Here is a 12,959-nt window from a genome sequence, read left to right on the forward strand (position 1 = left end):
TTATGCTATTTCATTGTAGCCTGAAATGGAATTAAGCTTCTACCAAAACAACAAATGCAAAGAAATGAAATCCCCAGCCTGTGACTTATTGACTCATTCAGTATTGCCTAATCACTGTCAGTAGCCTGCAAAACATGGAGTTACGTACCAGCACTGGCTCCTGTAAAGACAAATGACTAAAAATTAACTTGTTCTGTCTATGCCAAATAATAATAAGTCCTTTGAATTTAAAGCGTGTACACATGTGCACGGAGCTGTAACAATCTATTTCCCTTTGCTTTTATCTTGCTTAGGCCAATCTTTTAATTCTTCAGCTGTCAGATCACCTGCACTGCTCTCCATGTACAGGTTTTTTTGAAAATACTCCTCCTGTTTCAGTCCCTGTCTCTCTTGCCTTCACTATGTGCCCTCTAAACCATATATCTCCTCAAAGCTGTTTTTATGTTTTGCTAAACTTTTTTTTCTGGCTCTCTACAGACTTGGGATAGTGCCACAGCCTACAAATTACCTCCCTGTCTTCAAAGTCCTTCTAAAAATGACTTCCTCCATGAATGCCTATCAGCATTAATCACCCACAGGCAGCAGTGTATAAAGACATCATTTCAGCTTTGAGATTGAAGAAATGTGAGGTCACTGGTACATGAGAGGAGAAATTTAATTTGCATTCTCTCTCTAAAATAGTGTACAGGCTTCTTGAGGTAGGAGACACATCACACTCTGTGCTGAAGCACTGTGTTTATAGGCCAGGAAAGGTGAATTCTTGAATAGGTAACAGATCTGAACTAGTATTTAGCCTCATTCAGTAGCTTTACTTGGGGAATGCATATTTTAGTGCATTTTCTTCTAATACATAGCAATTATGTAATGCAAAGTGGTCTGTTGAGGGCTGTTTGCCAAACTGCAGTTTAAGTAGAAATATCCTCAGCAGTCTGAAAGGCTTGCCAGTGAAACTGGACATTTGCTCCCTTCTCCTCTTACAGGCCAGACAGATGTGCTTCCCTCTGTAGCATTTCACAGGACCCTGCACGAATTTACGCAGACAAAAGAAGATATTTGGTCTCACAGTGTGTCCTTAGCTGGAGAGCCCATGGCAAGAGGATTTGGTGGATCCTAAAAGTTTACACATCTTAAATAAAAGGCAGCTAAATTAATAGAACAAAAAGCTGCCAGGGGATATTAACCATAAAGATCCCACTCTTGGCTTAGGAAGTCTCTCATCAGCAAACCTCCAAGGCTGAGAGTGGACACCAGGAAAATGTTGTATGATGCGAGAGAAAACTCAGACTTTGTAATAAATCGTGTCGGGCTGCACAGTGGGCTCCACACCTCCTGCCTACTGGCTCCTCAACTGCTCCTGCAGAGCCAGTTCTCCAGAGTCCTTCACAGCTGCTGTATGGGCCCATGCTGTTACACTAATTTGTGTAGTATGATTGCAATTTTGCTACCTGGAGCTTCTGCATGTTTAGGCATGAATAAAGCAGAAAAGCTTCAGTATTCTCCCTCACCAACTTTTCTTACACACAGGGATCCAGTTTCTGAAACGCTGCAGTTGAGGCTGTGACCACAGTTCTGCCAGAGGCAGGAGAGGGTGGTGCTATTAAATCACAGCAAAACAGACCTCAATATGCATCCACTCTTTAATCCCATTTGTACATTCCACATCCCCATTTTAAGTATTATTCCACATTCTATATATTTGCCAAGACAATGTCCTATCTAGTTGCAATCACAACTTTGTGATAGCACAAGGGATATAATTCTTTTACGAGTTGTGGAGCGAATACAAACTAATTGCAATAGTGAAACCCTAAACCCACCAAACAGAAGAGACTGCCTCTGAGTCATCCCTGGAAAGAAACCCATAAAACCAATTCTGATCATTAGCACTGATGCAAGCACCTTATTTATTCATGGAATTTTTTGCCTAACATATCTGAAACATACTTTTGAAAACATAAAACCCTTCCTCACACAAAAGTATGTCCAAAGAAAAGTGAATTTAAAAAACAAGGACAACAGAGATGTGACTCTGGGATTGTTTAAAAACAAGGAAGGAAAATGATGGGCAGCAAAAAGGAGAGAAAGGGACCAGTGGACCTGCTAAACTGTATACTTAGCAGTTCTTCCACTAAGGTTTGCAGGGTTTCATGTCTCCAACGAGATTTTAGCATGACTGTTTTTTTTCTCCTTATCAGCACCAGCTGCTGTGGCAAAGAAATTCTAAGCATCCACCTTCTCTTCTGTTCTTGTCATTATTATAGCGATGCCAGGATGGATGAATGTTGTGCTACAATCCTCTGATTACTCTTGTTTATATGACCAATCTTGTGAGTCTTGGTGTATTTTAAAATCTTACCTCCTGGAGTTGTGTTATTGTTATTTCAAATTCCATTATTAAAAGAAGTTCACCTTTAAAGGGACAAATCTCTTAAATGAGAGCCTGAAAATATTCAACATCAAAAGGCTAGTGAAATGAACTCCCTTGATATTTTCATATGCCATTCTCATAGTATTTGGTGTATCTGATTAATGAGTGAGTTTTGATAGGATCAGCAAAAGTGCTGCCAGCAAGGAGTGAGCAGAGATGAGGGAACAGCAAAGGAGGGCACACACAAGCATAACAAGAAGCCTGACTGTGGACAGAGAGTGATGAGAAAAGAGGAACTCATCGGAAAGGACGATACAGCCTGACAGCTGACATAACTAAAACATATGAACTCATTATTTTTGAAAAATACTCCTCTTTTCTAGTAATACATCTCAGAAATGACTTCTCCATTATAAGCATTCATTTGTTAAAAAAGAAAGAAGAACAGTTAGAAAAATATAAATCTTCTTTAAGGAATGCTTACCTATGTCTAAAATCTTTATTTCTTGATGGGAGCAAGTAAAAAAGAACAGAAAAACATTATTAGACAAACATTCAGAAAGGATGTTAAAAGATGAGAAGAAGGCAACATTTACATCTATCATTAGTGAAGTGGTGAATGATTGTCCCATGTCCACTTACGCTGACCAAGTACATTAACTCTTAAAATGTGCAGAATTATTACTTTGAGTAGATTAAAATCTCACATATAGATAAGCATAGTTAAAATATTTTATGAAGGTAAAATGTTTTCTCTTTAGTTTTAAATACTTCTTCAAATGTTTTAAAATCTTTTGACTCAACTTTTTTTTTGTTCCCAAAAGCATTCACAAACTCAAACTTACACGACGTAAGAAATCTAAATCTATTCAATACTTTAATTTGCCACAGTAATTCATAACTCCAAAATTCCAGCATGAGAAAAAAACATACCTTAGCTCCAGAACACTAGTTACATTTCCAGATGGGAATATCCGCCGAACGTAGTTGAAATCCCCCACGTACAGACTGCCATCTATCCCACAAGCTAAGGCAACTGGAGCCAGTAATTTATTACCATCAGCTTGACCATTACAACTTGGACAGGAGATGCTGCGTCGTCTCCCATTGCCCATAATGCTGCTAACAACTGGGGGTTGCTGGGATATAAATTGATTTTCACCATTCCCCTTGTAGAGGATTCCTGGCAGATAATACAGAAAAAAAATAAACCACAAACCCAATAATGTTTGTAAGAACTCTGAATGTACATACATAAAATGATGCAAAAGTATTCTAAATATTCTTTTAGCTGGTTAGTGTAAGTTTAATGAATTTTAATTGTTTCACCACCTTATTTTTCTCATTAAAAATAACAATTTTATTAAAACATCTATAGTTATATTTAGGTCATAAACATGCAAACATTAGATTATCTTGTCCACAAAATTTAATAGAAACACTAAATATTGTAGCTCTTAAAACCCCAAAATATTTTCAGTTGTTATTTTTAAATGTTAATGATTTAAAAATCATTATAGTTATAATCATTAGTTATAATCCAGAATAAAAATTGTCATGTTGAAGGAAATGTAAAGCATGTGGATGAAAGGAAGGTCTGTGTTCCTACATCTTTACAGTTCTGAAATAGCCCAGAAAGGACTGAAATTCTAATGTGCTTTATAAAAAAAGTAAAAGAATATATTTGAAAATTGTATTCCTAAAGTCCTAGTATAAATAATTATGAGTATTATGTCAAATGTAATCTGAAGTGGATTACTGTTGCAAATTGTAAATATTAATTAAAGAGCCACTTCAAAAAGTTGTAGATTGCCTCAATTTTACATTATAAAAGATTCTTTACTCAGCTCACAACAAAAGTGTTCCACTGGCAACAAAGTCTGCCTCCATACCATGTCTGCAGTTATAGGCAGTTATTAAAAATGTCAAAACAACAAAAAAAATGTGGTGCCAGGCCAACCTGCCTCTAAAACTTAATTCTGCTTTGAGGCATGAAAGAAACAATAATTTTGTGAAGACAAAGCAATGTGCCAGCAGTATTTTTCTTCTTTATAGCCTATGTAGGAAATCTGAGAGGAAAAATGGATGCTTTATGTTAAATCTTCAGTCTTGCAGGGGAAAAAAACCCAAGTATGCTAAAGTGTTGCCAGGACCCTCATTGTTCAATCTCATGATGAATCCATTAAGGTGTCCTCTACACGTGGTCAGCTATTACAGTTCTACTCATAAGTCACAATGTGTCTTTCCGTGGTATAATCTATGTAAACCACAAGTCTCTTTGTCCTATGCAGAGATCTGGGTTTTATTGATTGCATGCCCAGAGCTTCATGCAGTTTGGAGCTGAGGGATACAGTAATCTTTTGAGAAGTTTAGAAGAAATTTAAGATGTATTTCTCTTTCCCTCCTCACTCCCAAAGTGCACGATTTGTACTGAAAGGTATGAGAAAAAATACTTTTCTTTCCTCTTTAAATGTTTGAGGTGTCTTCACTGCTTTTAATGTTATAAACTGCAGAAGATTATAAATGTAAAACCAATATACAGAATAAAATTGGAAAATATGAAAATGGTTTATGGAAACCTAATGGCAAGTAATCTAAATAAGTAATCTAAATCAAAAGAGGAAGAATGTATTTTTCATGAATAGTTAAAGCCAGAATGCATTAACAGTATACGAAATCCCCTCTCCTATGATTACATCATTTATGACAATCATGGCACTATAATTTTGCCAGAAATAGCTGAGTTCTACAATTTTCATCAGAGGAATTCTAGAAGTCAGCACAGTGCGCTATTGCACCTGATTTATTCTGTCATTACCTTGAAAAATTGGTCCTTCACATTTCTCCTGTTATCACAGACTAAAAGATGTACATTAGACTATTTACTGCAGTAGTTTGGATTTCTGTACAAACACTGTCTGCACTCTCTTCTGAATAGATTTATGCATCTCATCCACCTTGTCATTACAACTCTCCACTTGGTTTATTCAATTAGACACATGACACTTTGAAAAGTCATTACTTGTCAAATGTACTCTTAAACATAATTCAAAGCCACCAACAATTTACCTAGCGAACAGAATCAATCTTACATATATATTTATAATTATATTTCTTTACATTTTTAGATGGATTACTTTACAATAATTTGCACAGGTTGGTTTTTTTTTTAATTTTAAATTAGGTACAATGACACCTTTTCCCTTGATTTGGTTACCTTGTTTCCTTACCAGTCAGAAGCAATGCTTTAGGTGTCTACTACCGTGTCACAGATAATAAGCCTGTGTACTAGGGGAGACCTTCATGGGACATCAGGTACTGCAGAAGTGACAATCTTCCTGATAATTACTCAGGATTCCTCTGTTGCATGAAAATCCAGTGCTACCAGCTGCTACTTTAACCCATGTAACTACTTATTTCATCTTTCCTACATGCTTCCAGCCAAGTTTTTCCAAATTCCTTCCTGTTCAGGGTTGAGCTGAGGTTTCCTTAGCATGGCACTCTGCAAACAGTTGCTGAGTAGCATGCTGGACAAATATACTTTGATGCCAAAGTTACTGTGCTACAGCAAATTGCAGCCAGAGAGGAGTGAGAATATGAGCCACCAACAGCTCTGCAGACAGCAAGGTCTGCAGAAGGAGAGGGAAGAGGCGTGGCAGGTACCAGAGGTGAGATTCCCCTGCAGCCCATGGGAGAAGACCAAGGCGAGGCAACTGTGTCCCTGCAGCCCATGGGGGTCCATGGTGGAGCACATATCCACCTGGAGGACCCAAACCAGAGCAAGGGGATGCTCAGAGGAGGCTGTGACCCTGTGGGAAGCTCACTTTAGAGCAGGCTCTTGGCAGAGCCTCTGGACACATGGAGAGAGGAATCCATGCTGAAGCAGGTTTGCTGCCAGGACTCGTGACCCCACAGGGGATTCACACTGGAGCCATCTGTTCCTGAAATACTGCACCCCACAGAGCAGACCCACACTGGAGCAGTTGTGAAGAACTGCAGCCCACGGGAAGGACTCACGTTGGAGAAGTTCATGGAGACAGACTGTGTTCTGTGGGGAGGGAGCCCATGCCGGAGCAGGGAAGAGTGTGAGGAGTCCTTCCCCTGAGGAGGAAGGAGCGGCAGAGGCAGCGTGTGATGAACTGACCACAGCCCCCACTCCCTGTGTCCCTGCACCACTGGCAGGAAGAAGGTGGAGACTTGACAATAAAAAAGCCTGGAAAGAAGGGAGGGGTGGGGGGAAGTTGCTTTTAAGATCTGGTTTTCACACTACTGTGATTTGACTGGTGATAAATTAAACTAATTTTCCTAAGTCAATTCTGTTTTGCCTATGACAGTGACTGCTGAGTGAGCTGTCTCTTTCCTTATCTCAACCCATGAGCCTTTTGGTCTGTTTTCTCTCCCCTGTCCAGCTGCGGAGTGAGTGGGTGGCTTTGGTGTCCAGTCAGAGTCAACGCACCACAACATATCCAACACAGACTGTCTGATGAATTTATTCATGCTATGAATTTATAGGATGAAGAAGCATGACGTTTGATGTAAATCCTGGAAACACAGAATATCCTGAGGTGGAAGGCACCCACAGGGTTATTGAGTCCAACTCTTGGGCCTGCACAGGACAACCCCAAGAGAGCATTGTCCTAACACTTCCTGCCAACTCTGACTGGCTTGGTGATATGACCGCTTCCCTGGAGACCCAGGGAAGCTCAACGCATTGACTATATGCAAAATGTTCTATAATTTCCTCTTTCAAAAATAACAGAGCAAACAGTCAAAATGTTTGAATGAAAGACCTGAAGTGCAGGCCAGTGGAGCAGTAGAACTATCAAGAAGGAAATGAACTCCTTACCATTCTGAACATCCAATACATGATGCTTATCCAATGTCCAACCACCCATGTTGGAGGCATCCAGTTCATAACCCTGCAAAATGGCAGTCCGCTTTTCCCAAAGAGTTAGATCCAGGCAGGACTCATACTCGTAACCTACAGACACTGAAAAAACAGCACATGTCCTGTTAAGTGCAGGATCTTGTTCTGAAGAAGAGTTTAAAGAATGTGATTTCCTTGAGATACATACAATCTTTTGCTCTCCTAGGACACATGAAAATTCCTATGGCTTCTTAGGCATGTTGAAAATACTGACCAGAATCTTGGGTTATTAAAATATTTTTAGTTAATTAGAGTAAGTGAATTAAGACAGCCATTTTGTGATGTAAGTCAGACTGCTATTGTGCTTTACTTAAAGTACACAGAGGTGCAGACTAAATGTATTATTAGGCTGAGAGCTACTTCATGGGAAGGAATAGAAGTCAAAACCATCACTCTTCATGTGAATGAAAAGTGCTTTCTTTTTCCTTTTGAAGAGATTTTTTTCTCATAATTCAAAGCTTAGATTAGTATTTTTTAGTATGTTTTAATATCCACTGATATTATTTTATTCTGCAAACCATTTTCAACTCAATGGATACAAGCATTTGAGATGTGCTTCTGTATGTTCAAGACAACACTAGAAGTGCAAAAATCCTCCGTAACACATACCAACAGCTTCAGATAATCCGTAGACCCTCTGATTGTATGCATCAGTTTTATCCCATATGAAGGTGTATGCTAGATTTGGGGATGCAGGGAACCATTTTTGGAAAAGTCTTCCCACCACTGCCACCATAAGATGAACCTTCATTAAATTAAATGGTATAACAGATTGGGTCATAGTAATCTTCAGTACAGACTTATATCCTGCAGCCCTGGAGCTCAAGTATGATAACTTCAAATCAGTTCCTGGTATTGTCGTTTCTTCATGAAGTACCTATGCATTGTTAAGAGAAAAATACAGTATTTAAATGATTTGGAAATTAAACAAAACAGTGCAGCTATCATAAAAGGCTGCCTGACATATTACATGACAATCCATTAGGAAATATCATCTATATTTGGCCTTCATGGTTAAAAAACCCCATAAATAACAACATTTCACACTTTTTCTAAAAAGTCAAGTCTAAATTCTTCATTATACTGAAGCTGCTTAGTTGGTACTTTCTGCTCAAGCGTTTCAAAATTATCTCCTTTATTTTTATGGGACGGAAAGGAAGCATGAGAAAACATTCCAAACTGATTTTTCCTGAAAAGGCAAAAAAGCATCTTTCATCTAAATGAAAATTACCCCTTATTATGCTGCCCATGTCCCAATTAATAAAGGCATGTATAAGAAAGGCAGTAGAGCCTCTAAGGAGAGCAAAGCTTGACATTTGGGTTGGGATGCCTAATTGCTCCTGTAGGAGCAGGAAGAACTTTCAGGTATTTTATTATTTGCATTACCAGTGGATTATAAATACTCTAAACTAGAGCATTCTTCCATTTATTTTGAAGACAGATAAGTAGGATGCCTCAGGGAAAGTTTTTCCATATTTTCTGATCAATATTCACTACTCAGATATCAGCTTATCACTTTCACATTTCAGAGAGGTGGAATGAGTCAATTTTATTTTTAAAAGGTTCCTCCCCTCCTCTACCTTGTCATTTCCTCTGAGCTGCGGAGCTTTTGTGGGTGATGGATGGATGCAAAATGTTTCTGTGTAATGTGGATAAAGAGAGCATATATTGTTCTATGCCTCAGTCAGAACATAAACACTGCAGCCAGCACTTTGAGTGAACAGCTACCAAGTATCCTGGTTTATTGAAACAAACAAAAGAAGAAGAAGAATGTACCTAGACACATATGTAAAGATAGTGTTTCTTTGGTGGAGAGTGCAAAGGTTGCAAAGGATGCTGAAGCACAAGCCCAGAACCTTAGTGGTGTTACAGGAACACTCTTGTGGAGTAAATTTAGAAAAGTTTATTTTACTTTTCTGTCTCCTGATCCCGAAGTCTGAAGACCAAACACTATTTAGTATTAATGGAAAGCACACTTCAGGAAAAGCATTGTCACAAATACTAGGCTTAAGACTTTAGTGGGATCAAAACCTGGCTACTAAAGAAGTGCTGCTAGGCTCTATGCAAGAGAAATCCTTGGACATTGCTTCTAAAAAATTGACTGTGTTGAATAGGGTCAAATAATGTGGTTGATACTCAAGGAGGGCAACAAGTGCTACATCCTCTATATTAGCATTTTGTTGGCTCTAAAGAAAGATTTATACAATATTAATTATATCTGCCTCCTTCCCAGTAACAGTAACAAAAAATCAGAAATACTATTTTGACTCATTGTCTGGCATTATAATTATTTACATCTGATAGATGGAGACATAAAACTGTTGTTCTCCAGTAAGACTATAATAGAACTATAGGAAATAAAGTAGGAATTGGAAGATACAAGACAAATGAAATTACAATTTTTAAATTCTTAATTCTTATTCTTTGAATATTTCTTTGTTCCTCTCCAAGAACCTGGCATCACCGAGAAGAAATGACAAGTAGTCACCTTGAAGGAGGTGAGAGTGGCCTCATTTCTCTTTGTAAATCTAGTCTGCTTTCCCTCAGCTCAATATACAGACAGTGTCTAATCCAGAGAACAGGCAAATCTTTTCTACGTGAACAAAACCACCTCTCTCTAGAGAGGTAAGTGGTTGTGAACACATTCCTTTTCTGAGACTTTGAAGGAAAAGCACAAACCACCCAGGAACAAAAGACAAATTCCTTCTCAAGACATCAGCAGGATTCTCATATACTGCACATTAAAACTAGTCTAACAGATGGACGTCTCTGTAAGCAAGAGGAGAAAAAGAAGTAATGTGCTTGTAATAGGACACAATTTAATGGATTTCAGTGGTCTCCTGTTATGACCATTGCTTCTTTTACAACTGCAACTGTGGAAGAGCAGTGTTAAACACATAGGTGGTCTTCCAGGACTCTTGGCTAAGATAACAGGCAATAAAGAGGACACCTTGAAGTTTCAATTTTCAAGAAATTCCACTGTGTATTTGGATTACTATCAAATTAGAAACTAGGACACTCATGCAGTTCTCAGCGAGGTTTAAAACAAAAGTTAAACCCCTATTATTAGTTTCTGCAGAAGCCTCAAATGCCTCCTGGAAATCTGACTTAAAACTTCCTTTTTTTCCATAAAATATCCTCTGTAGTAATTTATTTTCTTGAGAAATTCAGAAATGTATAGGTAAGGTTATACAACTCAATCTCTCTCCCAGAATCAAGCATTACAAAGAGAATTAAACAGTTTAATGTTCATCCAAAAAGGTAAATCATCACGCACAGCAGAGAGCTCCTATGGGAGCCATGACAACACATCAATTGTAAAGCAATCGGGAAAGTCATTGGGTATAAAAGTCACATCAGGAATCACCAACACAACCAAACTGTCTGCACTTTACCTTTTCCAGACTGAGTATCAAACTACCTTCAGAAAGGCTGATACCCTAAGGGGACTGAGCCCAACCACCAAATTCTAATGGCTGATATTTTACTTATGGATGATCAAGCTTCTCTTAAGGACAGCTATGAAGTATTTAACTTAGGGGACTGAGATAAGGGTCACCTCAATCTTCACAGAGCTTGTCCTGAAAGTTCAAGCTGGTGTCTGAGTCACATAAATTGTGCAAGGCACCTCATCTCTCATGGTCAGCAGAACTAAAGCTGTCCAGGCTCTAGGATGCTTTCCTGCTCCAAAATATGGTATCACTCAACTGACATGCTCTGATGGTATTCAGAACACTGAAAAAGTAATTCAGTTAGGGGGAGAAATGCCTGCTGCATTGCTGTGATTTTTTTTTTTTTTTTTGGCAAATTGAGCAAATTCAGTAGAGGATTTGAGGACAAATTTCACAAATGAGTGCAAACTTTAGTCCTAGTGTCAGAAAAAGGGTGTTTACTGAGAAGTAACAGCTGAGCTGATGCATTAAAATGTAACAGGATCTAGGTTTGAGAGGGGTAAAGATGGCATTTTTAGATACTGGCAACTGCTGCTATTACATAAAGGCTGAGATTAAGGAAAACCAAAATTATACTTTAAGTAGAAGCTGAAATTGCTCATTTCAAGAGAGAAAAAATGTTTTTCTTTCAAAAAAAAATCCAAAAAACCAAACCACCAACCCAAGCTAAAAAAAAAACCTAAAAAAAAAAACCAAAAAAACCCCTTTCCTCTACAATTGAGGCTCTTTTGAGGCTTGTAAATTAGTATTTAAATCAAGGAGAAATAAAAAGGGAAAAATACTTGGTTTTTCTAGACTTAAAACATGGTTGAGGTGCCACAGAGAAGAGGGGTAGGAGAAAGCCAGACACATGTAGAAATATAGTAACGTGTCTATAACAGAATAAAGATAAAGGTATGTACAATGTCTCAAACAGAATGCACAAGAGAAGAAAACCATAAAATTGTGCTGGAAAAGAAGGATGCATAAATGGAGATATTTGGTTCTAAAAATAATCTCCATTTTTTTCTCAGTATGAACTTGAAATTCTGAAGATTTTAGCTCGGTGAAACTAGGATGCAGCATGCATTGAATACTGGGATATGTAGATATCCTATTATATTGTTAGTTTAAATGTTAAAATAGGTTAATTTCTTTGCTGAAAATCTATCCACCCTGAAATTACCAATACTTATTAAGTCATTGAGGCTCATATTTTGTCCTGAATTCCTCTGGGTAAATAGATTTTGCCAACTTCTGCCACACTACTGCCAGTAGTGAGAGTGAGTCTGAGGAGAGGAACCTTGAATATATAATTTGAAGGAAAACATCCAGTTTTCATTCTCTCATACACTTGAGGTGATGGAAACAAGCTGCTCAGAATCTGCAGAAGGCATCCTGCAAGCACATGTAAGAGTGGCTAATAGAAGTTTAGAAGAGGGAAACCCTCAAATACTCAAGTTTCAGAAGTGCTCACTGTGACTTATGTGGGTTTCTGCCAGGCCACATGGCAAACAGACATTTTAGGAAATAATTAGGAAAAAGAGAGCAACAATATTACCTAATACATAAAAGCAGCTGCAGCTTAACCTGATCTCCCTCATCCACATGCAGTTTATTGTCTCCTTCCACACTGATTAATTTCAGCTAGTTAAGTCTAGGCAAAGCATGGTAACTTGCAATTAATAGTAGATAAAATCATGCCTAAGCAGTCCAAATTTAGTTAACATGTTATTATCAACCCTCTTGAGTAACGATCTGTTGGGTCTGTGATCACCTCTTTACCCACTGTGTTTGTTCTTTCCCCTTGCTTGCCTTTTTTTTCTCAGTTTTCTTTCATGCTGCTCCTTTGGCGCAGACTTTAATTCCCCCTCTGATCAATTTGGGATTCATAAGCCACTAAGTACACTCTTGGAAACATTATCTCCAAGGGATGATGAAGCACTTCAAGGGATGATGATTACAGCAGCACATCATTTTCTCCTGCAGAACGTGGTAACGAGTGCTGTCACAGCACAAAAACAGGGTGGCTAACACTGACTGCAAGTACACAGGGAATGACTTCTTTCTCTGCGCCTTCTTCCAGTCTCACAGCCTTTAAACTGGCATTGCCCCTTTTTATATGAAAAGATCAACAGCAGTTCCTCTGGAGCTGAACTTACAGTTTTGAATAGGACCTGGTTCTGCCCATCTTTTATAGAGAGGAGCGATTTTCTTGGGTGACAGATTGCTG

At 38.3% G+C, this 12,959-nt stretch overlaps 1 protein-coding gene across 32 annotated transcripts in view; it reads right to left on the bottom strand.

Annotated features, from left to right (window-relative positions):
• TENM3 (teneurin transmembrane protein 3) overlaps positions 1 to 12,959 on the bottom strand; it is a 1,328,112-nt gene that overhangs the window by 40,880 nt on the left and 1,274,273 nt on the right. For 30 of the 32 annotated variants that reach the window (XM_048302939.1, XM_048302936.1, XM_048302938.1 and 27 more), the window contains 4 exons: positions 7,905 to 8,172; positions 7,215 to 7,358; positions 3,302 to 3,551; positions 2,853 to 2,873 (listed from right to left, as the gene is read on the bottom strand). In XM_048302939.1, coding sequence (XP_048158896.1) covers positions 2,853 to 2,873; positions 3,302 to 3,551; positions 7,215 to 7,358; positions 7,905 to 8,172 — 683 coding nt within the window. The remainder of the gene's footprint in view (positions 1 to 2,852; positions 2,874 to 3,301; positions 3,552 to 7,214; positions 7,359 to 7,904; positions 8,173 to 12,959) is intronic. The other 2 variants (XM_048302944.1, XM_048302957.1) reach the window with 1 other exon arrangement.

This window comes from Corvus hawaiiensis, chromosome 5, assembly GCF_020740725.1.
Source record: "Corvus hawaiiensis isolate bCorHaw1 chromosome 5, bCorHaw1.pri.cur, whole genome shotgun sequence".
Lineage (NCBI taxonomy): Eukaryota > Metazoa > Chordata > Aves > Passeriformes > Corvidae > Corvus > Corvus hawaiiensis.